This window comes from Chelonia mydas, chromosome 2 (genome assembly GCF_015237465.2).
Source record: "Chelonia mydas isolate rCheMyd1 chromosome 2, rCheMyd1.pri.v2, whole genome shotgun sequence".
Classification (NCBI taxonomy): Eukaryota; Metazoa; Chordata; order Testudines; family Cheloniidae; genus Chelonia; species Chelonia mydas.
The window spans coordinates 75,058,030-75,083,469 of NC_057850.1; the positions used below are offsets into that span (position 1 = coordinate 75,058,030).

General features: G+C 40.7%; 1 protein-coding gene across 1 annotated transcript in view; it reads right to left on the reverse strand.

Annotated features, from left to right (window-relative positions):
• Positions 1-2,329: 2,329 nt before the first annotated feature.
• Positions 2,330-25,440, reverse strand: part of LOC114019266 (desmoglein-2) — a 43,553-nt gene continuing 20,442 nt past the window's right edge. The window contains exons 4-15 of the mRNA XM_037892710.2: positions 23,678-23,830; positions 23,349-23,493; positions 21,089-21,252; positions 19,629-19,763; positions 19,292-19,477; positions 18,071-18,330; positions 17,415-17,557; positions 13,571-13,798; positions 11,412-11,642; positions 10,409-10,533; positions 7,539-7,874; positions 2,330-6,258 (exon numbers count right to left, since the gene is read on the reverse strand). Coding sequence (XP_037748638.1) covers positions 5,164-6,258; positions 7,539-7,874; positions 10,409-10,533; positions 11,412-11,642; positions 13,571-13,798; positions 17,415-17,557; positions 18,071-18,330; positions 19,292-19,477; positions 19,629-19,763; positions 21,089-21,252; positions 23,349-23,493; positions 23,678-23,830 — 3,201 coding nt within the window. The 3' untranslated portion in view covers positions 2,330-5,163. The remainder of the gene's footprint in view (positions 6,259-7,538; positions 7,875-10,408; positions 10,534-11,411; positions 11,643-13,570; positions 13,799-17,414; positions 17,558-18,070; positions 18,331-19,291; positions 19,478-19,628; positions 19,764-21,088; positions 21,253-23,348; positions 23,494-23,677; positions 23,831-25,440) is intronic.

A 25,440-nucleotide genomic window follows, 5' to 3' on the forward strand; every position in this document is an offset into this window, starting at 1 on the left:
TAATAAAATTATACTACCAATTTGTTCCAATAATTAAAGGAAAAATACTAAAACAACTATATGTATACACAAAGCAAAATGCCATCTTGCTGAGCTTCACTAACTGGACTGTAGATCAAGAGATAACCGTTCAAAAATCCTGCATCACATATATTGAACACCAACAGAGTTAGCAAATATGTATACTTATACACCCCCTCACCCTCTGCCATCACTAGAGTACCTTACTGTCAAGATGTGTGTAGCACTTTAATGGTGAGGACAAGGGATAAAATCCCGGCCCTATTCAAGGCAATGGCAGTTTTGCCATTGACTTCAGTGGGGCCCAGATTTCACTGAAGGAGTCCAAATTTAATGAGGGTAACACAGTCAGAGAAGGTACTTGAAGAGGCGCAGGATATGATGATCTTCCAGTCATAGAAGCAGGTGAAGCAGTTGATTTTTGCAGCTGTATTTTGAATGGCTTGAAGAAGGAAGGCAATAAGGTCAGAGTGAGTAGGTTGTAGTAGCCAACAAGAGAAATAAACAGGGCCTGGATCTGGGTTTTTGCAATGGAAACAGAAAGAGGGATAGATTGTGGAGATGTTGGACAGGGATAACCAGCAGGATTTAGTGACACTGTCAGTACTGTGGAAGAAAAAGACCGCAGCATGGATAAGAGAGCTATTGAGGATGACACCAAAGTTGTGAGTCTAAAAAACGAGAATAGACATCCCCCTATTGATAAATAAAGGACAATTGAGGAGGAAAGATGTCAGTTCCTGACATGTTAAGTGTAAGCTCTCTTTGAACATGTGGTAGTAAACTAATACACAAAGTATTTACTTAAAGATGTCTGCCAGCTGAACACAGTATATTCAAGCTTCTTGTGTTGCTAAGCACACACTGCTAATTTGCAGTATTAGAGTAGATTTCCTGTTACATTTGTGAAATATTATGTGCTTGGTCAATACTGGCCAGAAAACTAAATAATTGAACAGTAATTTGGATTATAGCTCCTGCCACTGATATTTCATCAACATAAATGTGTTCTGAATACTATCTGGTTAGTTTTTAGATAACGAAACTAGACATCTTGTATTATCTTTTAAAGACAGAATGAGGCATCTTAAATGAAGATACATGTGTATATGTGGTCCCAGATACAGAGTTAACAAGTGGCTGAACACTGACCATATGTTTCCATTAATCTAGACTTGTAAATTCTTCCCATAGTATAATCAGATACACAAAGATCTATCAAAATGTCAAATCTAGATGTTCTGCTTGCATTAGTTTGCAGAAATTATATAAAACGTTGGCTAAAATGTCTCTCGCTCAAAGAGTAGCAGAAGTGGTAGGCAAATCACATACTCTGTACTGAAGGTAATTACTGGAAAAACTCTTTGAACTTATTTGTGAATGAGAGATCCTTGGATGAAATGCAATATAGAAGTGGCAAATATCTTAATTATTTGATTATACAGAACTTTGATTTAATTTGTGAGCCACCAGTCTTTTAATACTGATTAGCTCTGAATATCTGCTTTTCTGCACTTCAGACATGTGTGTATTTGTTATGTAAAGTCAATAAACTTTAATAGAAAATGGAGTAAGTTAATAATTACCCATAGAACTCTGGGGAAAACAAACAACTAAAGCTAGAATTTTGGCTAGATGTTGTGATTGTGAACTGGAAACTAGCTATATAAGCAGTCCTTTTTAAATCCCTAATTTCTGATTGCCTAAACCAATGTGAGAAACAAGTTAATTTTGAAATTAAAAGTAAATGAGCTATTCATAGCATTTGTCACAAGATCCTGTACAATTATTGATGACAAACTGATGACTAGCTGCAATTCAGAATAATATATGTATATACTGGGCATCAGGATCTTCTGTTATCATCCTGTTATGTCAAGTCTTTGTGCCTTAATTTCCCCAGCTGTAAAGTGGGAGATAATGCCTAGTTCAGCAGGTGTTGTGATGAAAAGTTAATGTTTGTAAGGTGTGCTAAAGATGTAAAACTGCTACATGGCTATGAGCCAAAGCCTATGAAAGTCAATATGCAGCATTCTGGTGCTGTCAGCAGGCTCTGGATCAGTGCTAAGTAATATTAACAACAACTAGGTAGAGTGAGATTTTTCAAAAGCATTTAAGTGAGTAGGACACACAGCTCCTATTGAGTTTCATTGAGACTTGGGCACTGGCTACCTTTCACCTCCCTTGAAAAGCCCAGCACTCATTACTATAAACGGAAGGAATGAAAAAAAAACAGGTTAATAAAAAGTCGCTATTTTTGTTCTAAGTGGCTGTATTTTAAACTAAATAAACAATGAAAAAGACAATATCAGTATTTTCCTTTATTTGAAGTTCCATAAAAATATAGAAATCATGGCAAAAAAGGTCATGTATAAAATCAGCATAAATCCATTTCCTCTACATGTAGGAAAAAAGAGCAGTTATCCATTCAAAATTCATGCTTGGGAATGAAATACAAGTCTATGCCATATACATTAAAAATTAAAATCAGAGATATAGACCCCAGTTCAGCAAGGTACTTAAGCATGTGCCATATTTAAGCACATGAGTATTTTCACTGACTTACATGGAACTACTCATGTACTTAAATTAGGCACATGCTTACATACCCTGTGCTGAACAAAGACCATAGTTCTCATTTTCATATTTTCCCCTATTTAAATATAATACAAGTTTCTGTTTAAATTGCTTTCTACACACTTCTTGGTACTTTCCCCCCGTTTCAAATATATCTTTATTTAAAAAAATTTCAGGCAGAAAATAACATGGTAACACACACCAATGCAATTGGATGAAAATTTGATTAGAAATGGAGTGAAACTGAAAGTAATAATCAGAACCACTGAAGTCCTGTCTCTGCAATCAAAGGCCCCAGTCCTTCACATACTTATTCATGTGAGCAGTCCCATATCTGTCACGTGCATAAGTGTATGCAATCTTGGGGCCTTAATACATAGGCACTAAATGGTAATTAACAACACTCGTAATATTTTTACTGTGTCATAACTGTTCCAAAAAGCATTAAGGTGACTTCGCCTATTCATAACATCTTCCAGCTTTGATTTTGAACAAAATTCACTTGGGTTTTCCCAAATTTCATAAAAAATAAATATTTACATTCAGATATACATTATTTTCCCCCTCCTTCTTCTGAGTAAATGTGTTTCCCTTTTGCCAACATTTAAATATCAAGAAAAAAATGAACTAATGGAAAGTTCTCTAAAAATTGTAGTGAGCTCCCTCATTTCTCACCAAATAGTGTATAAGCAAGGCCCCAGTCAGCAGCAGTAAAGTCAGCAGAAATTTTAGTATTGACTTCAGTGGAAGTGGGATCTGGCTCTTGATGTCAAATTTTAACCTGCACCTCCAGTTTTGAGACTTTTACAACATGATTTAGGTCACTTACCTGATAGCACCTGCAAATCAGGTCCTATAGATGTCTAAGTGATCTCAATTATGCCTGAATCTCTGGCCCTACATTTCTGCTCACAGTGGTGGAAAGAAGAGGGAGAGCTATGTTTGCTTCATGTGTTATTTCATGACCAATAAAAGTAAGTAAAAATATGGACAATTAAAATGCTTGTGTGCATTACATCAAAGCTGGTGCAATATGTCAAAAACTAACTGACTTCAGTATTCAGTGGTCTGCAGACAGCTCAGCTGTCTTGCTACTTACACTCCAAACTATGTGCCAAGGTGCAAGCATTGCTTTGAATGACAGGAAATGCTGATTTCACAGCTTCTGGCTATCACTCCTGTGAGTTCCATAAGCAGCATTTCTGGGAACATAACAGGTTTGGCTGCTTGGCTTCTCGGCAGGACTGTGCCCCTCTATTTTACTTTTATTTTGGCTTACCTTGTGGCACATTTATTTTGGCACAGTGTGAAAAGAAGATCTTTACAGACAAGATCTGCAAATTATTTAGGCGTCTTGAGGAAATATTGCAACACAAATTCTCATATATAAAGGCACATTTTTCTCGGTGCCTGGACTGGAATCAGTACAGGGAAAAATTTCCTTTTAATTTTATGATGTAAGCATTAAACCATAACTATAACCAAAATTCACAAAGAAGAGAGAAGAATGGCCATATTGGGTCAGACAAAAGGTCCATCTAGCTCAGTATCCTGTCTTCCAACAGTGGCCAATTCCAGGTGCTTCAAAGAGAATGAACAGAACAGGTAAATCATCAAGTGATCTATCCCCTGTTGCCCATTCCCAGCTTCTGGCAAACAGAGGCTATGGACACCCTCCCTGCCCAACTGAAATTACTTTTTCAAGGTAACATGTTAAATAGTTTTATCTTTTTCAAGTTTAGTTATTTTCAAGGCTACGGTATTAAAATGTTTCTTAAAAAGGTAAATATGTAACAGAAAGATGGGGCAGAAATCAAAATTCAGATTAGATGTTGAAAGATCTGGTCTCCTATGTGAGGTGAACATATGCCGAACACCTATAAACCTACTATTCTTTGGGGTGCATTCACAGGAACAGGTTTTCCTAGCTCTGAGGCAGTGTGCACCTCACAGCTAGAGATCATTATCTGACTCAAATTATTTCTGAAATTCTGACAAATTCTTCCATTTGTAAATCTGCTAGAGACTGGGATATTGCATATACAGCACCCATCTCTGTGGAGAAAAGTTGTTTCTGGTCCTTTTAGATGAGAGGGAATGAAACTGATGACTGAACAGAGCTCCTGCAAGACACTTTAGAACATAGGAGACAAACGGTTCATAGAAATTTAGTTTAACAACATTTTTGGTTGGTCATTACCATGTTTTTCAAGACTTTTCTGGCTTTTTAATTATATCGTCTCTGCATGTGGGTGATGGGTTTAGCCTTCATCAGCAATATCTTACATATGATGAATTATATAGTAGGAGAAGGAAAAAACAAGGAAACATTATTCCTATTAATTGTCCACCATGAAAGCATTGCTATAAAACACTGTAAAGTCAGCTGCTTTTTTTCCGCGGTCATATTTCTTATTTACAGAAACGACTGTAAGAAAATTCATGCCATTTTTCAAGCACCATTCAAGCACAAGAAAATTGAGATCTTGAGATACTAAAAAGTTGCCAGTGTTGCTGGTAGAGATATAAATGATGCCTAGCAGAGCTGTCTGAGGGATATGTATTTTATGAGCGAGTATACTGTACAGTGCTGTATTTTGTGACCTTTGAAGACTTACTCAGGGTAGAAGAATCCTCCAAACCTAAGCCTGTTTGGTTAAATAGCGGGTCTGTGATTAGTATACGCTCCTGCCTTCCAGGTCCAGAAATGGTGGTCTGCCCTTTTATGCTTTGCATCCCTGAAACCTCAGCTGGAGTTGTGTAACTAGCCTGCAGCCCTGAGGTGGGTGTAACCACTCTTTCAGTTATCACCACATTCTGCCCCTCCGATAAATCGGGAATGCTTAGCGAGGCCTTCAGATCTGAACTAGGTACAAGCAGCCTCTCCCTCTCCCTCACAACAACGTACTGTGAATCAGGGAAGTCGTGAACTTTTAAGAGTTCAGGCATACTGTCATCTGACCTAATCAGCCTTTCTGTTACCCTAACATTATGTCCATTTGGCAAGTCAGGAATTTCTAACATGTCCTGCAAACCAGAAGCCGGGGTGAGCACTCTTTCTGTTACCAGAATGCTCTCCTTAAACTGAGGATCAAAAACACCTGTGGTGGGTCGCTCCGTGGGGTCAGCAGCATAGGATGTTTCTGTCACTATAACATTGCTATTAGCCAAGGGATCAACAATAGGCCTAGCTTGTTGCAGGCCAGGCCTAGAGGCATAGGATGTTTCAGTGACTACCTCCCGTGTCACAGTTTCTGAACCTATGCCATTTACTCTATGCACAGGCTCAGGTGGTTGGAAGCTGGTGCCTAAAGAATAGGTATGTTCTGAACTGAAAGCATTTTGCTGATCTAAGAACAGTGGCAATGCATCATTAAGACACAAACCTGACTCATTCATGGCTGGACTAGCATTCCTGTCTTTCAACACATGTGAACTACGCTGGCTGACTTCCAGTTCTGCATGTTTGCCCAGACAGATATCTGCTAGGGTCTTAAATTTATCTCCTAAATCATCCAGAAAACGGTCATCCAAGTCATCTTCAATAAAGCTGCAGCAGCCAATGGAACCATGTGAGGAGTCTGCTTCTTCCTGACAGTAAAGCAAGAGACAGTCTTTCGCTAGTTGAGCTTCATCTTCACTAGCAAAAGCATCAGCTTTCTAAAATAAAGGAAACAAAAGCAAACAAAAACTGTTTAACAAATGTTGTTTCAAAACTTTAAAGGGACATTATCAACTTTTAAAAAACAACTGCATTTTTGTTGGAATATTTTTTACTTAATATTGTTATAACAACATCTAAGGCCACATCTAAACTATGAGCTAGGGATGTGATTGCCCTGCTAACATACACATATTTGCACTAGCTCTCATTGTTCTAGGATGAGTATAAATCACAGTGTAGCCATGGTAACACAGGTAGCGACAGCAGAGTCACAAGCTGTACTGATTACAAACCCACCTGAAACTGGTGGGTTTGTACTTGGCACAGCTAAACCATGCTTCCATTGCTGCTACCCATGCAACCCTGTCTACACTGCTATTTATTTTCATCCTACCTCAGGGAGAGCTAGTACAAGTATGTGTGCATGAGCAGGGGAATCATAGCCCTATCTTGTAGTACAGACTTACCCTCAACATACTATAACTGGAAGCCAACAGAAGAAAAGAAGATTTTGGTCTTTTTGTGTAGATGGCAGCAGTTGGTGTCAGTCAGTTTGCGGATACCTCTTTGTAAGTGGATATTTCACACAGCAATTGATGGTGCGGAGAAAAAAAATGTAAAGCAAATAGGAAAATTTGACTAAATCCCCCAAAATTATCAGCAGGATTCAGAGACAGTAGCTAAAACCAGTTTGTACTCACTAGAGAGTGATTTAAAATTGATAGTGCCCTTAAAAATATTTCACTTTTTTGGAGCAAATCAACTATCATTACACTAGTGTCCATTTATGCTCTTCCTTCCCTCATCTCCCCCAAAATGTATCCCTTCATTCTTTTGGAGATGCGCTAGAAAACTTAATTGGTGCTTTTCATCACTAATATCTATGATGTATTCAAATCATTCAGTTCATACAAGGTGTAATAGCTGGAAGTGGAAAACAGTGCATTCTGGTTTAAATGTGCAGCATTTGTGTAACACTAAAACCTTGATCCTGCAAAGACTTAATGTGTGTAACTTTACTCGTGGCAATCATCCTATTGAAGCCAAAATAAAGGCACATGGTTATGTCTTTTGCCAGATTGGACCTAAGGAAAACATGGCAGATTGTGATGACAACATTTATTTTAAAACAAAATTTATATCATATAAACAATCCTGATAATTCTATTTCAAACCTAAAAATATTTTAATGGCCTTTAACAACTTGTTTCCACAAGATTTACTTATTTTAAAAAAATAACATCAATATATTGATGTTCTCAAGCAGGACTCTTACCTCACTGAAGTATTCTCTGAAAAATTCTTCATTTATGCCCATTTCAGGTCCTGTCATCATGGCCCGTCCAGCTCCCATTGCCATGGCCCCGCCAGCTCCCATTGCCATGGCCCCGCCAGCTGCCATGGCTCCATATTTTGCACCAGAAAGAAGTTGTCTTTGCTCTTCCCATCTCCCACTGCTCATGTCAGCATTACCATAGCGTCCGTCAACATGAGATCGAGAACTGCCTCCTCCTGTAGCAGCTGCCTCTGCACCCATCACTGCTGCTGCTCCACCGCGCACATTTGCTGCTGAGTTGTCCAACGCAGTGGGAGCAATGAGGGTTAGCATTGCCTAAAAGAATAATTAAAATACAACATGAAACATGCTCTGTGCTGCTCATGGAATTCTCTAAGCAGTTTGGCTGAGGATCCAGGAGTGAGGTGGTTGGCATGATTGTTTGATTTGGCATTAGACACGTTGTTACAACGGGCAAAGTGCCCCCTGAAAAAGGGTGCAGCCTTTATGACGGTGTAGCCAAGGAAGCTCACAAAAGCTATTTTAGGGCTACATTATATCATTCCCTACTAAAACCAATAAGGGGTAAGTAAGAAAATCAGGTTTCAGAATGGTAGCCTGTGTTAGTCTGTATCAGCAAAAACGAGGAATCCTTGTGGCACCTTAGAGACTAACAAATTTATTTGGCATAAGCTTTTGTGGGCTAAAACCCACTTCATCAGATGCATGGAGTGGAAAATACAGCATATATATACACACACACACACGCCGAACATGAAAAGATGGGGGTTGCCATACCAACTCTAACGAGAAAAATCGATTAAGGTGGGCTATTATCAGCAGGAGAAAAAAAAACTTTTGTAGTGATAATAAGGATGGCCCATTTCAACCAGTTGACGAGAAGGTGTGAGTAACAGTAAGGGGGAAAAATTAAAGCATGGGGAAATAGTTTTTTGTTTGTGTAATGACCCATCCACTCCCAGTCTTTATTCAAGCCTAATTTGATGGTGTCCAGTTTGCAAATTAATTCCAGTTCTGCAGTTTCACATAGGAGTCTGTTTTTGAAGTTTTTTTTGTTGAAGAACTGCCACTTTTAGGTCTGTTATTGAGTGATCAGAGAGAATCAGGAAACTCCAGCGAGTTTACTTGGCAAAATTTTTCAAAATGCTCCTTTCAGTGAAAAAGGCATGTGATCTCATGCCACACCCTAAACCCTCAGATCCTAGAGCCTCTGCAGGTTCTGCTGGCCCTTCTATGATGCTGCCTGGCCTTCTTCTCTCTCATGGCAGCTTGGCCATATTGCCACTTTCTCTTTCACCAGCAGCTTTTCCAAGGGGGATGCAGGCTCTAAGGAAAAGCTAACGCCCCACTAATTCCACCTGGATATTTACCAGAGTCAGGAGGGATGATGCCAATGTTAGTAATTACTCATCGGTCCTGCACAGACCCCACCTGAGCCTCAGCCTTATGCAGTTGACACACTGGGGCTTTGTGGGGCAGCCAGCATGCCAAGTATTCACTTTTTCCCTCAGTTTCTCCTCCATGCATCCATTTCTGATCTAGTTAAATCATATTTTCTCTCCTCCATACCTCACTGAAAGGGAACACTGGGCACTTAAGTTTGGATACCGCCCACAGACTTTAAATTAAGAGGCTATGAAGCTTCCCATCCCACCATTTTTCTGCTGCATTAATACACCCACCGACTGGAACTGACACTTCTTCCCTTGTGAATGGAAATATTTCTCTCTTTTGTGGTTCAGGTACTGGACGCACCAGTATTTCTCCCACACTCCCACTCCTCACTTTCCATTCAGAAAAACAGTATCATCATGGCAGATGTGGCAATTTCCTGCAATACATAAATTTAAATCGCCCAAATGTGTTATTGTGGGCTCGGGATTGTATGTAATTCCATGGGATAGGATGACCAGAGTTCTTCCAGGAATTAAGAACAGTGAGGGATGATTAGGCAAATTCACTCAGGTTGTAACACCTCCCTAAAAGTACCAACATCTGCAAAGGCTCATATATACTGATTCAAACTGGATTCTCCAAAGGCCAACAAAGAAAGGGCTTTTGAATAAATACCCTGAGTTTACACTGACTCTCAGGGCCTTCTTTCTGATCCAGAAAACAGACAGGATCTTTTATCCAAGGTGGTCAGGTAGGAGGGAGAGGGTGCCCAATCATTGTGGAAGGGTTTGATGGAGTGACTTTTGCCAGAGCTACTACTGGAGTTGTTGGGGATAGGGGGTGGTGAACTCTGGTAAACTTATTAGTAAAAACAATAAAAACCTACATATGTGCTATGTTTTCTCTGGAATGCTTTCACCTTAAGAATATACGTGTATACTTAGGAAAAGCTTGCGGTAACTTGTAACTGTGAGCAACTGCAACCGTCATAGCCTTTGGGAAGAAAGCAAAGGATAGACGCAATCCTGTTAGACAGTCTGGCTTGCTGGAGCCAACTCACGGTGTAGATAGAACTATGCAGCTTGGAAAAAACCCTGTTAGGTCTCCACCCAGGAGAGGTGATGGATGGGGAGCCAGAAGGCCAAAAGCAAGTGCCATTGATGGACCACGAGGAGGAAATACAGGTGCAGTTGTCATGAACTGTGAGAATTACTATTTGCTTGATTATTTCACTCTTCTTTTCCTTTGCAATTTAGACACTTTGGCTGATATATCTAGAGTGACATATGGAATTTAGCCACACATATTTTTTAATTAATGAATGTTAACATGTGGCTAAATCTCCTGCACTGCTTTGAAATCTCAACCCACAATCTAAAACTGACACCAAGTGAGAAATTGAAATACTTAGGTTAAAAGAAAACAAAGATGATATTGGGCTAAGGTATACTTGCCTTGTCTTCAGGTGCTGCCCCTTCACTGTTCCATTTACGTAACATCTCTTCACTACTGTCAGGTATTGCTGTGAATCCTTTAGCACCTGATCCACAATGGCAAAACAGCAGTAAGAGTGGCACAACTGTAGGGGAACACAATGTATCATTAAATGTCTGATAACTAGAGCTCAAATCATGTTTAGGTAACTGTCTGTAGTTAGGTAATAAACATCTGGTCTGTGTGCGCAGGCACACAGAGTAGATGCAAGTTTTCCAGAAATTCAGCAATTTAATGCAGAGTTTATTTAGTTACTGTCAATATATAATGAATATGTACTATGGCTCTGATTCTGCAAATACTCATGCATGTGCTTACCTATGTACATATAAAGTAGTCCCACTAAAGTCACCACCTTGCCGAACTGAGCCCTAAATACCATTAAGTCCACCTCCTCCAGTTTTTTTTTTTTTGTTTGCTATAAATAGCTGACTCAATATACACAACATCTTGCCACTGCCTAAGTAGAGGATTCCACCCCAGTCTGCTTGTGTTTTCAGCTGGGTTACTGGAGTAAGGAAACAGAGTTGACACTTTGAAGAGGGGCCAGAGTAGTGGAGGGGGCAGCCATGGTGACATTATTTGAAGGGAATGGGAAGGCTCTGGTGGTGATTCAGTGGACCATAAGAGCAGCCCTAAGAAAAACCAAAAGGATTTCTCAATGCTCTATTGTCTGTCCTTTAGCATATCATAAGCAAATGTTAATTGTTTGTTTAAAAGCCACTGGAAAGACTGAAACAGTTTCCTATTGCCGCATCCTAGTTCTAATACTTCCAGGGTGAAATCCTGGTGCCACTGAAAGTCAATGGGAACGATGCCATTGACTCCAGTGGGCTCATGATTTCACCCACAGAGCATACTTAGATTATAAAACCCCTTGGGGTAGGGACCATTGCTTCTTTGGTGTCTTGTATTCCATAGAACATGCAGTCACTGCTTAAATAATATAAAACAGTTACTTACGTAGCAATAATAAAATTGCCAAGATAATTAGTGCAATTGCTCCAGCTCCCAGCCCAACTGAAGAGTTGATTAGTCTGTCTTGACAGGAACCCCCATTCACACAGGTACAAACTGTCAGTGTAACGATCTGCTTTTCAGCACAGCTTAAACCTTGCATATCTTTCACTAAAATTTGAACTTTATTTGTACTGGGCTTTACATCTTGTGGTAGTAACAGCTGCATGGTTGTTGCTTTGTGGGGACAGGACCGGGGTAAAGGAAAAACATAAATCAGTGAAACAAGAACTGGGTGGAGAGAAAGTTAGTAAATCACTCTCTAACTAAAGAAAAACAAACACAAAAAATTCTACCAATGCAATAGAATTGACTTTAATTCACAACCAGTTGCTATTTTCATCATATAATTCACACTCTGGCAAAAAAGAACCAATGTTTATTTCTAATTTCTACTGACTGTGGAAAAGTCTTGTTAAAATTTGAATTGTCCGTATAAACCCCCCAAAATATTATTTGTCTTCGTAACAAGTTACAGTTGTCTAGTCCTCTCCCACTTTCAGAAGGTAAGAAGGGCCCTGACATAATGGAAACACTGCAATTGTGCTGAGAAGGTGGGAGCAGGTTCCTAGGAGTATCCCTATAAGTATAATGAAGAACAGCTCTGCAACATGTCTGTGTGCATTGATTTTTTGGGGTGGGTATGGGAATCAAAGGATTCTCCCTCATTCCCTGATTAGATGTGAGCACAAGTGCTTGGGAGGATTTCTCCCCAGCCATGCCCTCTTGGAGATTGTGTATTATTTGGGTTGGGCACTGCGGGACTGATTCTGGATAATACGGACATGTTTAACTTACCATCCAAAACAATGTAGCTGCAACTATCTGGGCTGCAGCAAATGTGAAGGCTGTAAACGCTAGTTAGGCAGCAAGCAAGCTAATCTGTTCTGGAGAGGTGTTACTCTGCTGTGGCAGCCCTCTGGCAAAGCTCTGCAGTGGTGAATTGTAGTGCTGCCTAGGAAGTGGAGGATCAGCAGTTGAGCAAAAGAGCTCTTTGATTTACCTGGAGCACTTCTTCTAAAGAACCTGCACAGGTATTTGGGTGTGGCAGTGTGCAGTGGGAGGCTGCTTTGCTTATCACATTGTGATGTGGTTAAAGAAAATAGCCTGTGAATGGGGGAGCTCCTGCCTCACCCAAATCAGAGTACAGATATGATTTCATATTGCAAGTATATTCTTGCAGAGTAGGACTCCCCACCCAGATAGACGTTGTGAGGGTCCTCTTCCTTGTCCTAAAGTACTGGAGTATCTTGGACAACTGATTAAGGATCTAGGTCAGTGTTTCCCAAACTTGGGACGCCGCTTGTGCGGGGAAAGCCCCTGGCGGGCCCGGCCAGTTTGTTTACCTGCCGCGTCCGCAGGTTCGGCCGATCGCAGCTCCCACTGGCCGCGGTTCGCGGTGCCCGGCCAATGGGGGGCTGCGGGAAGTGGCGCAGGCCGAGGGACATACTGGCTGCCACTTCCCGCAGCCCCCCATTGGCCAGGCACAGGAACCGTGGCCACTGGGAGCCGCGATGGGCCGAACCTGCGGACGCGGCAGGTAAACAAACTGGCCGGGCCTGCCAGGGGCTTTCCCTGCACAAGCGGCGTCCCAAGTTTGGGAAACACTGATCTAGCTCATGTGCAGGGTGCATGGCAGTTTCCTATTTCTCCATAGCTCAACTTCTGAACTGAACTGCCTTCAGGAACGTGAGCCCTGCAGCTGACTGCAGTTATATGGCTGCAAATTCAGTCACGCAGAGAGGAACATCTGTCACCTAAATACTGTGGTGACACGGGGAGGGAAGGGGTCTTAGTTCCAACATCATTCTCAAGAGCCCAATTATAATAAACAGGTGATCAGGTTACACAGAACCACTTCAACTCCAAAATACATAATTCTGTATTCCATGGCCATTAGAAATGAACAAGGGAGGAGAAACTTCAAACTCTTGATGCGTCTCCTAGTGTGGCACAGCAGATGTGCATGTCCTTTTTGGCTGAATCAAGCCCTAAGTTTCTGATCTGACCAGAGTTAACAAAATGTGATATAAATGCAGAACTGCAAAGAACTGAAAATGATTTTACTAAAATGTTTATTATAAATCAAATTGATACTTTCTTACCATTTATGTCTCCAATTACCCATTTATTTGCCATCCCTTCAGGCTCATCAATGACAGTAAAAGAGAAGGGAGCACTATTTGGATAAGCATCTCGATCCTCAGCTGTAATACTGAAGAATTTTGCATCTGAACACACAGTCTGTGCTGGAGTCACAATGGTTGGACAATTATCATTGGCATCCACAACCTGAATTACAATGGTACCCGTGGCTGTTTTCTTAGAATAATCTGCAAATATAAACGTGAAAGCTTAAATTCTTGTATGTGTGCAAAAAATTTTGCTTTTAAAAATATTTCATATTTTTCCAGGATTATAAAAAGCAGTAATAGGAATTTAGGATCTAATCCTGCTTCCACTGAAGTCAATGGTAGTTTTACCTTTGATTTTAATGGGGTCAGGATTTAACTCTTAATATTTACAGAAATATCTGCAAGGTTATACTAAATCTACATCTATTTCTAAATCTAATACATTTTAAAAACTAAGTAAAACAGAACTATAGTTCAAAAGTACCATTACAAACAACAAATGAAATACAAAAAGAGAACACGAACCACGTACTTCAAAAGACAAAGACCATGTATTTGAGAGTTCTTTTTGCATTGTATTCAAACAGCATAGGACTACTGAGACTTTTCAAATTTTCTACTCATAATACTGAGAGATTTCAACACTTCCACTTTGACAAGCGGTATTTCAATTAAGCTGTTCTGGACACAAACATTTCTTGCAATGTAGTCCTACCAATAAATAGGTAATAGCCCCTAAGCAAAAAGGGTTTAGGATCAAAAGACAGATTTAAAAAAAAAAACAACCACCAACCAAATTCAAAACCAAATTTTACACTGTCAACAAAGCCTTTAGGTCAGATTCTGAGATGCATCTCTTTGGATATATCTACACTGCAAATGAAGGTGTGAATGCAGCCCGGTAGAATCATAGAATCAAAGAATATCAGGGTTGGAAGGGACCTCAGGAGGTCATCTAGTCCAACCCCCTGCTCAAAGCAGGCCCCATCCCCAGCTAAATCATCCCAGCCAGGGCTTTGTCAAGCCTGACCTTAAAAAACCTCTAAGGAAGGAGATTCCACCACCTCCCTAGGTAACCCATTCCAGTGCTTCACCACCTTCCTAGTGAAAAAGTTTTTCCTAATATCCAACCTAAACCTCCCCCCCTGCAACTTGAGACCATTACTCCTTGTTTGGTCATCTGCTACCACTGAGAACAGTCTAGATCCATCCTCTTTGGAACCCCCTTTCAGTTAGTTGAAAGCAGCTATCAAATCCGCCCTCATTCTTCTCTTCTGCAGACTAAACAATCCCAGTTCCCTCAGCCTCTCCCTATAAGTCATGTGCTCCATCCTTCTTGTAGTGTGGGGCCCAAAACTGGACACAGTACTCCAGATGAGGCCTCACCAGTGTTGAATAGAGGGGAATTATATCCCACTACCCTCATTAACTTACACCTAGCAAAATTAATTATACAGCAGACAAACAATTAGAGAACCAGACGGATTAACAATAGAAAAGTGGGGGCCATAAAGATAAAACGTACAGAAATGAGGGTTTCACAACCACAACTATTGAGAAGTGATTTCTTGCCAAACAGGATGCTATCAAACTAAGTTTTCTTTAACATCTTTCTCTGGAGGTGATGGGCATTATCAGGACAGGATGGTATTCCAAACAGCCCAACAGCTGTTATTTCAATGTGACCGTTCGCTTCCCAGCTTATGGCTGCCTCTGCTGCTTAGCCAAAGGCCTTAGCTGAAGAACAGGGCCTCAGTCTGTCACAGTGAGAGAAGACCCTTACACCGGCAGACAGTGATTTTGATTCTCTCTTTTGTACCTCTATAACTAGCTAAATGATAAACATATACCTAAATTCTTAAAGTATCGGTCTTTACAGACAGGCCTAAAAAGCCCCAGCTCCTGGAAGCGTGTGATGAGGTGAGACTCTCGGCTTTCATTTTCTATGCAACGGAAGATTCTAGCCCCCTCGGCTGCAGAGAAGATCTAGAAAAAGTGACCCAAGTGCCACCTACAGGTCTGAGCAACCAAAACCCAAATAGAAACAATCTAATATTTATTATTACATTTCATAGAATCATAGAAGATTAGAAAAAGACTTCAGGAGGGTCATCCAGTCCAATCCCCTGCTCAAAGCAGGACCAACACCAACTTCATGATTTTGAGGAGCTTGACTTGTGCTTTGTAAATGCCGGGGGTTGGCAATACTGTGCCACACGGGTGCTGACTTCTAGTTTCCCCTGGAGGTGCTCCACTCCTTTGCCCCCCAGGGCACATCATAGAATCATAAATATCAGGGTTGGAAGGGACCTCAGGAGGTCATCTAGTCCAACCCCCAAACATCACTTAGGGCAGGCCAGGAGGTGGGAGCTTAAGGAGGAGGAGGAGGAGCCGGGGTGTGGCCACTGAGAGGGATCGGGCGGGCGCAGGTAACAGTGATAGAGAGGATGCGGTGGCATCAGCTAGTCTCCCAAAAAGAAGCCTGCCAGGTTATATCCTTGTGTTGCTGGCCTGAGCCAGGGTGCATACTGCCATATCTTCACTGCTATTGTTATCTGTGCTAGCTAGATTAAAAACTGGTGCAGGTATGGCTACCTGTGCGACAATCATGCTATCATTTGCGGTTAGCCACACCTTTCAGAGGCACAGCACATAACTTGCAGACCAGAGGGAGGAAGTGCTATTTGGCTTTAAGCCACTTCTATACTTCCTGGATTCTGGACTGCTGTGGGGGGCCACAACAGCCCTCAGCATAATTTAGACAGTCTTGGGGAACTGTCCGTGATATGGCAACCTGTCCCTGGCTTTCTACAGGTGTAGAATCTTCACAGTGGTATGTGCTGTGGCCCCACCCCCACTTCAGGCCAGTACTTGCAAGGTCTCCCACAGTTTTTGTGCCAGGAAAATTCTCCCCAGTTGGAACTGTGGCTTTCAGAGCCCCTTTTTGCTGCTCCTACCCTTTTACCTAGCATACAGGGGTCAGAGTGGGGTGGGAATCTCACACTTTAATCTAATCATCTTGCAAAACAGCTACAAAAAGGAAACAAATCAAAATATTGAAATAAAACAATGTAGAATTTAGAAACCTTCTTATATTTATATATGGTGTTAAAAATGACAGCAAAAACTTCTTCCAGACACATTTCCAGAATGCATAAGGACTTCAAACTGAACAAGGAAGTGACCATAATATACATAAACATTGCAGCCAAAGGAGCCCTGCCTGCTTATGCCAGAGAACCTGACCTTTACACTATTAAGGATTAGACTATACAGCCCTTGCATGTTGGTGAGCATTTGCTTTCATTTTCATGGGAGTGCTCATCAAGAGAAGGCTGTAATATTTAGCCCAGGGATATGCAACCTTTGGCATGCGGCCCGTGAGGGTAAGCCTCCTGGCGGGCCGGGCTGGTTTGTTTACCTGCAGGTTCGGCTGATCGCAGCTCCCACTGGCCATGGTTCGCCACTCCAGGCCAATGGGGGCTGCGGGAAGCAGCAGCCAGCACATCCCTGCGCCACTTCCTGCGGCCCCCATTGGCCTGGAGCGGCGAACCGAGACCAGTGGGAGCTGTGATCGGCCAAATCTGCGGATGTGGCAGGTAAACAAATTGGCCCGGCCCAGCAGAGGGCTTACCCTGGCGGGCCGCATGCCAAAAGTTGCCCATCACTGATTTAGCCCGAAATGGGTACTGATCAGATGGTAAGACTACTCTCTTGCTGTGCAACATTAGGGTCAGGCCTCAGCAATACAAAAAGTTTGTAAAGAAAGGTTTATGAATACACAGGACATGACATCTAATGCCTCACAACTTACCATTACTTATGGCCAGAATGTTGACGGTGTAGGTACCATTAACTAAATAAGGTGACTCATAATCAGGTACTTTTATTAGCTTGATTTCAGCTGTAGTAGAATCTATCATGATCCAATTATCTTCATCATTTCTTTTGACATATCTGTTAGAATTTTTTTTTAAAAAAAATCAAATTATAATGAGCAAGACAACCATGGGGGCTGAAGCTGCTTTGCACGCACACTCACATCAAATATTTGCTCTACACCACTGTATCTGCATGTTCATGGGATTTCTATAGGTTTCATCCTAAATCTCAGTCCACAGTCTGAAACCAAAAGTGTCATTCATTGGTATACTTGTAGATTTACTAAATGGATACATCAATACAGACTGTTTCTGTAGGGAGATGCACTTATCATATGAACTAACACAAAACCAAATTATTTAAAAATTAAAAAGTCCATACTTTAATATTACAGTATAAATGAGATGGGTATTCTACATAAAACCCTGTAGAATACCCATCTCATTTATACTGTAATAATTATTAGACACATCTATCAAACAAGCATGACTATGAAATAATTTCAGCCTAGTGATTGTTTGATACAAAGATTTAATATGACATGCTATAAATGGCAACGTTGCTAATTAATAAAAATATGATGCTTACGTGATATGTTCTGCTATTTTTGAAGTGTCTTCATCATAGGCTTGATATTTCCCAATAATCTGGTTTATAGTCATAGTCTCATGTGTCTCAATCACCATTGTGTGGGGTTTGAATACAGGGCCCTCTGGCACATTTTTTACCTTAATCGTGACTGGAATTGGTTTTACTTTGTAGGTACTACTAATTGATTTGTGAAATGCTGCTTTATTTGTAACGACAACGCTCAAGTTCATGCTTTGCATTTCCTCATAATTGATCTCCTGCAACAAGCACACACACACACACAGACACAAAAACAAACTTCACTCAAAAAGTAAACACAGAATTTGACATTGAAATAATGTTTAAAAGTTCAATCTTTAAAAACATTTTCTTTGTCAAAAAAAATGAATGGATTAAGGCTAGCTAAAGGTGCCCGATTGACAGCACCCGAAAAAATAAGTGTTATTTAAACTTGTCAAGTCTCTTTTCAATGTATGTCGGGTATATCAAATAGTATACAGAATAAGGATACAATATCTTGTTATTTGTATGGATAAACTAAAAGTAATAGCTTCAGGTTGCTGACTTTGGAGAGAACACTATCTTCTGGCCTTGGGGATGGACTCTCGCTCCGTGCGTCACAATTGGAAAAAGGAAGTAGAATGCATCAGTTTCAGACTAGCTGTCATATATTCTAGCTTTTGCCCTCTAATCATTATCATATTTAGCACTGAAAGTGCTTTTCATCTGTAGGTCTTAAATCACTTTATAAAAACATAGTTAAGCATTGTTACCCACAAATTAAAGAAAGGGAAACCAAAGCACAGAGATATAAGACCTGATATGCTGAGAGTTGCTGAGCATCCTCAACTCGTGTGGACTTTTGGGGAAACTGAGGATGCTCAACAGCCATAAAATCAGGCTCTAAAATGATTTACCTGATGTCACACAGAGAATCAATGACAGAGTCGAGAATGGGACCCAGGTCTCCTAAACTGAAGGGAAACATGCTTTCCTTTGTTTTTATACTCTGTACATACAATTACTCAGTACATCGAGATAAAATATAGAAATGGAGGAGTGTTCCACCAGTACATTATTTACTATTCACATGCTGGTAGAATGTAAATTGTTTTCGTTAAAATTAATATCCAGTGTAATTTATTCTAATATTTAAAAAAGTCTCGTTATGATTTAAAAAAAGAAAGAAAAAAAAGACACTCTACAGTATACACTTACCTTCACAAGAGTCAAAACTCCTTCATTTGTTCGAGCATCTGTCTCTATATGGAAATAAGCCCCTTCATTCCCAGAGGCAATTGTGAAGTTTGCCAGCCAATTATCAGAGAATTTTTCATCTTTGTCAAATACTTTCAGTCGCATAATTTCCACATTTGCTCTGTTTTCCTCGACACTGCCTTCATACTGCAATCATACAACATGGCTTTTAAAAAATGTTAAGTCTACTCTAGTTCATTGTGGCAAAATGAGTCCTTTGTGTGCCATGTGATAGTAAATTACCTGTTACTATCAGACATAGGAACACACAGAAGCTGTTAAACAAACATATACTTACTCTCTGCCTTTCAAGAACAGGAATATTGTCATTGACATCCAAAATCTTGATTTTTACAGTACAGTTTGTAGCTAGCCCAATTTGTTCTCCATCTCTGTCTCTTGCTTCTACAGTCAAAGTGTAGCTACTTTGTTCCTGTGTCACATTCAAAAATAAGTGTTTAAATCTATACAGAAACCAATTACAAAATATAAAACATTTTTTGCTCCAGTACATTATCTCTATTATTTCATTGATAAGGAATGGCTGACTATGGCAGTATGTTTAATTAATATTAAATTCCATTCATCATAACCATCCTGATAACTGAATTGTTCCACCAGAGTCCTGAGCTCAGGAATGCACTTAGCATTTTCCCAAATAATTGAGTAAATGGAGGGTGGAAAGAATTTGAGAAAGATAAAAGAAACAAGAACAACCACCCCAGCACAAAGGGCTTTGGGAATTTGATGATTGTCCTTTAATTGGGACTAGGAAATGGTCACTCCATAACTGGAGGAAAGGGAAAGTTATAATGAACATTATATATGATAAAATAATTATTGTTAAATTATTACACACAGATTACAGAAATTAGTAAAGGTTTAGACTAATAGTTTAGTTATTTCCCTTCAGTTTTTAGTGAATTTCATGATTATAGTACCCATGAAAATGTCAGACTGATAGTACTGGCTAGAGCTAGGCCTGCTATAAAGGTGGAATGTACAAAGGGGCTTAGGTGCCTATGTCCCCTTTTTAGGTGCCACCGTAAGCCACAAAACTCCTGCTCAGCTGCTGCCTAATGCTGTAGGCACCTTAAGTCTATTGGCACTTAAGTTTTTGGTGCAAAAGTTCCCTAGGTGCCTACGTTTCTGCCTCTGGGCATGTACACTGCTGCCTCACTCTAGGCACCCAGGCACCTGTCTCCCCCCTATGCCCCAGAGTGATCCACAGATGAGGGAAAATATATATGTTCTTCCACCTAAATTGTATGAGGGGCCCAATCCAGTAAGCATGCCAAAAGCCCACTTAACTCCACACAAAACAGATGAAGGAAGGAAAAGAGGAGGACCTCCTTTATAACCATTAGCCCAGTGGTTAGGGTACTCATCCAGGATGCGGGAGGCCCTCCATTCAAGCCCCTTTCTGCCTGATGAGGTGAAGGGAATTGAACAGGGGTCACTGGGCCAATACTCCCCTCCCCTGTGCAGTTGAGGACAACTGGGTAAGCAGAGCCTTAACTCTTAACCCCCCAAAATGCACCAGCCAGCACAGTTGAGCAGACACAAAGGGAGAAAGCCGATGTAGGAAAAGGGCTAGACCTTCAGTTCCAGGAGGGCCATGGCAATGGAGGTTGGGGGTCAGAAGATCTATGTATCCAATCCTCACCTAGTGGGCAGGATGAAGCAGCAATGAGGGAAGAGAGTTGAAAAAGTGTTGTTAAAACTCTGGGAAAGAGCCAATATAAGACAGTAGTTTACCTCTCTGTCAAGGTATAACATTGCTGTTACAACCTCACCGGTGGTTTTCTTAATACTGAATGCAGGTGGCAGAGAAGAATCTTGAAGAATCTTGAAAGCAATTTTGGAATTTAGATTATTCGGCTCATCTGCATCAGTTGCATTTATCCTCATCACAAGTGTACCTGAGAATTAAAAAAATTATATATAGAGAGAGATTTACATTGCCCTTGTTCATGTATTGGCAAGTATCATTTATAGAATACAAAATGGAGAGTTTTCAGACCCATTTAACTGTTCTGTGTTGTACTTCTAATTACTGCTTTTATTAAGAGATGGAGAAATGTCTTATTTTTATTTTTTAACACTTTATGTCATTAGATAGTGTGTACAACCAAACAAATGCACATCATGGATATACATACTACAACCTCAGTATGACAAGTGGCCTAATATGGGTGGTCTTTACCTAAAAGTTTTTAAAAAAAATGATAGAAACTTCATGGGTATAATTTAATACAAACAGAAAACAGAGACAAAAAAGTCCTTTTAAATTATCTGCCCTGTCTCCCATGCCTGACTCTCTAAAACTGGTTGCTTGATGAAAACAGTCCTTTGACCATTATGTACGTTTGCCACTACCCTCTGTTGGCTACGGTCAGAACTACTCATTTATATATCATAGGATTTATACTGCTAGCATATAATGGAAAGTCTCTTAGCTCAAGTGACAGGAGTCTGTGCTTTTGAAGAAGGTGGATCTTAGTTCAAACTGGGGTCTCTAGTTAGACACTTAAATCTATATTTAATTTTGCCTGAATCCTACCGGATTTTCAAAGCTGATCACTAAAGAGCTCCCATTTGAATTGAGGGAGCTCAGCACCTCACAAGAGCAGACCCTCAATAACCTCTTCCATATGATCACCATCAGGCTGAAATGGATACAGTGTAAAGGATTTATCAAGCTGTTTTCCCAAAACACTCCTTTCTTAACTACTGACAACAGATGTTTTCACCTCCCAGAGGCCTGATCCGAAACCACTGAAGTCAACAGACAGACTGTAATTGACTTCAATGGGCTTTGGATGAGGCCAGCATTTGGTAGGGGTGAAATATTCCTCTCTAACCCACAGTTAAACATGCAAGTGAATATGCTCTGCTTGATGAACTGAAATGGGAATGAGGGTATGCGATCCACTCCTGAAAGCTGAACCGGAATGGGGCTGCAATCCTGCACACTCCTTATAGGGTTTTGTGGTCACTGGATACGGGTAATCTCAGACTCAGTGACCATTTACCTACTTGCCCAGCTGTATATGCTGGGCTATGCAATGCTCATGAGGAGTCCAGCTGCAGCATCACAGGGGTGCGTGGAGTTCAGCCACCCTCCTTCAGCCACCCTCCCAAATCGCCACTTGAATGTCCTGAGGCCTTTCCACAGCCCACATTATCATGTGTCAGTTTGATTTACTATAGGATCAGCTACAAGCATTGTCTTTGGGGTGAGATCTGAGGTACAAATTGATCTGGAGTAAGTGACTGGTCTCTTAGGACTGGAAGCAACCTGAATCTTTTGTGATCTTTGGTGTACAGCAACGAACTATCACCAGTCTATCTTGCCACCCAGGCAAGCTGGATGGAAAGACAGACTGGAGTGTCTGTAACTCTATGGTAAGACTGTTACAGTGTTTCAGGAGTTCACATTTAGTTATGGAGTTGTGAAATCTAATTTCAATCCAATCCGTTTGGGGTGTCTGCCCTGCTTTTTGACAGTCTGCTCTGAGGTTGGCACTCACAGTTGTGAACCACTCCAGACAGAATGACAGTGCTTGTATCTGCTGATACAAAAGTGTCTGGGGTCACGGGAAAGGTTTTGTGCTATACTGCAGGCTTAATGAAGCAAGAGTCCCTATTGCTTTTCAGTATCTGTTGGACATGGACATGAAAGCCTTATGTAGTGTTAAGAGTGCTATGGGCTATATGAAGTGATAAGGAATGCAGGAGACTTTTCCTTTAAATTATTTCCATGCTTTTCAGGTTTTGAGTTGGTGGGGTGTGTCCTGATGCAACCTTAACTGTCACTAAAAAAGTTTGTGTCTGTTTACTTTCAAGAGTCTTTTTCCTGAGAGAATAAGTAAAATCAAATATACTGCTCTAGGTAGGAAGTGATGAAAAGCATACCATGCAGGACTGTTATAAAAAAGTAACGACAGGAGAGGTTAAGTGACCACATAGCACCATTATTTAATATGTTAATACAATTAGAAAAATAGTATTTTACCTGATTCACTTAACTCTTCAACAGAGCCAATAAAAATTTCCTCTGAAAACACTGGGTAATTGTCATTTATATCCTTAACTTTAATTCTCAGGTCTATTGGCTCTTCCACTTTTCTCCCATTCTGATCATGTGCATGACCTTTAAGCTGAAACAGACAAATAAATAACTGGAAAATAGGAATATCCATGTTGATAGAAATTGTTAATTATCACTTTGCATTGGAGAAAAAGTCAAGAGACATTAAAACAAAAAGATGGCAATTAATTTGAAAAGTTAAAGAGAGAGCACATATAGAAAAAAGAAAGTTATAGCACACTAATTCAACTTACATTGAACATTGGAGTTTTTTCTCGGTCAACTCTTCTTGTTATGTTCAGTTCTCCAGTTTTTCCATTGATAACAAACAAACCATTGGTCACTCCTTGGCCAGAAATTGAGTAAGTAATTACCACTCCTGGATCGTCTGCGTGATCAGAACTTATCTAACAGGAACACAACAGAGTTAATTGCACTCAGTAAATGGAAGTTCTTTAAAAAAACATATAGAAACATACTATGGACAACAAGTAAGATATATATTTGTATGTAGTAGTACATGCCCTTACTATGTAGAGGAAGCTATGCTGCATTCGCTTTAATTTTCAGGAAAAAATGTTTAAAAAAGGACAAGAAAAGATGTTACTCATATTTTTACAATAACTAACTACAAAATTAAGGGCTAGCTTTTGCCTGTCCCTTCTTTAGGTGCAAAGAGGTAGTGAAGGATGCAAGGAGCTCGAACCACACATGTCCTGTGCAAGGACAGAGTGCAGGTACTATTCCTTCCTACCATACCTGAGAAGCACAAATCACACCAAAAGGGGTGTGGAAGAGGAAAATCACGGCCTCCCCCACCACTCTGTAGTGATTCTCAGTACTAATTGGGTATGCCACAGTGAATGTACTGTACCATCATTAGGAACGTAGCAATTTTGTGCACTTTGCTGTGTATCTGGGAGCCTCCTGAGGGCATGTCTACCCTTACCTCTGGAGCGATCGATCCAGCAGGGATCGATTTATCACATCAAGTGAAGACGCGATAAATCGACCGCCGAGTGCTCTTCCGTCAACTCTGGTACTCCACCGGAGCAAGACGCGCAGGCGGAGTCGATGGGGAAGAGTCAGCAGTCGACTTATTGCAGTGAAGACATCATGGTAAGTAGCTCTAAGTACGTTGACTTCAGCTATGCTATTTTCATAGCTGAAGTTGCGTAACTCAGACCGATTTAGCTCGCTCGCCCCCCCCACTGTAGACCAGGCCTGAGACATAATTCCTCTCAGAGCTGCACCTACAATGCAAATTATACAATCTGGTCCTAAAACATTTGCTTTATGTCATTATAAGCAGGGCTGACAGCACCATCTATTATTAAGATTGCCCAACACTTCCTATTATAAGATCCTCTTTTCAATTGCTTATAGCTTTGCCAAACAAACCATTTGGCTAAAATTCTTCATGCTGGGTGTTTTTATCAGGCTGAATTTTTTTTGAAAGTTTCCACTAAAACGGTTCAGCCATTTCTGAGAACATGGTTGGGAAAAATATTTTGCAATATTTAAAATGTTCTAAGGATGCATTTTTGAATAGATCTAGTGCCCTCATGCTACGGACCAGGGGCATAAAATTTGATATGAAGGGTTGTTTTTATGTCAAGAATATGCCTTTTGCAGTTCTTATGAAAATCTGCCCAAATTTGGCCAAGTGAAAAGCCTTTGAAAAATATCAGTTCATGCCTATGCTCAGTAGACACTTCTTAGAGTTTAGTAGCTGAATCTTCTGAAGATTCCAGACTTAATGTGCATGCTTCATCCTCTCATGGTTCCTATGTATGGTGGAGTATTACCATGTGCCATCACCACAGAATGACTGAGCATGTTCTGGTAGCCCAGTGCTAAAAGGGCAAAGTCAGACTTCCCTTGTAATTAATACTCCGGGCTGGGATCATGCTGGGCACTGTAACTGAGAGAAGAGAGCCTGGCTTTCCTGTGCTTTCAATGACCATCCCCTGCTGGCACTGGCACGGCAGGGAGCCTGGGTGCGGGGGGAGGAGGC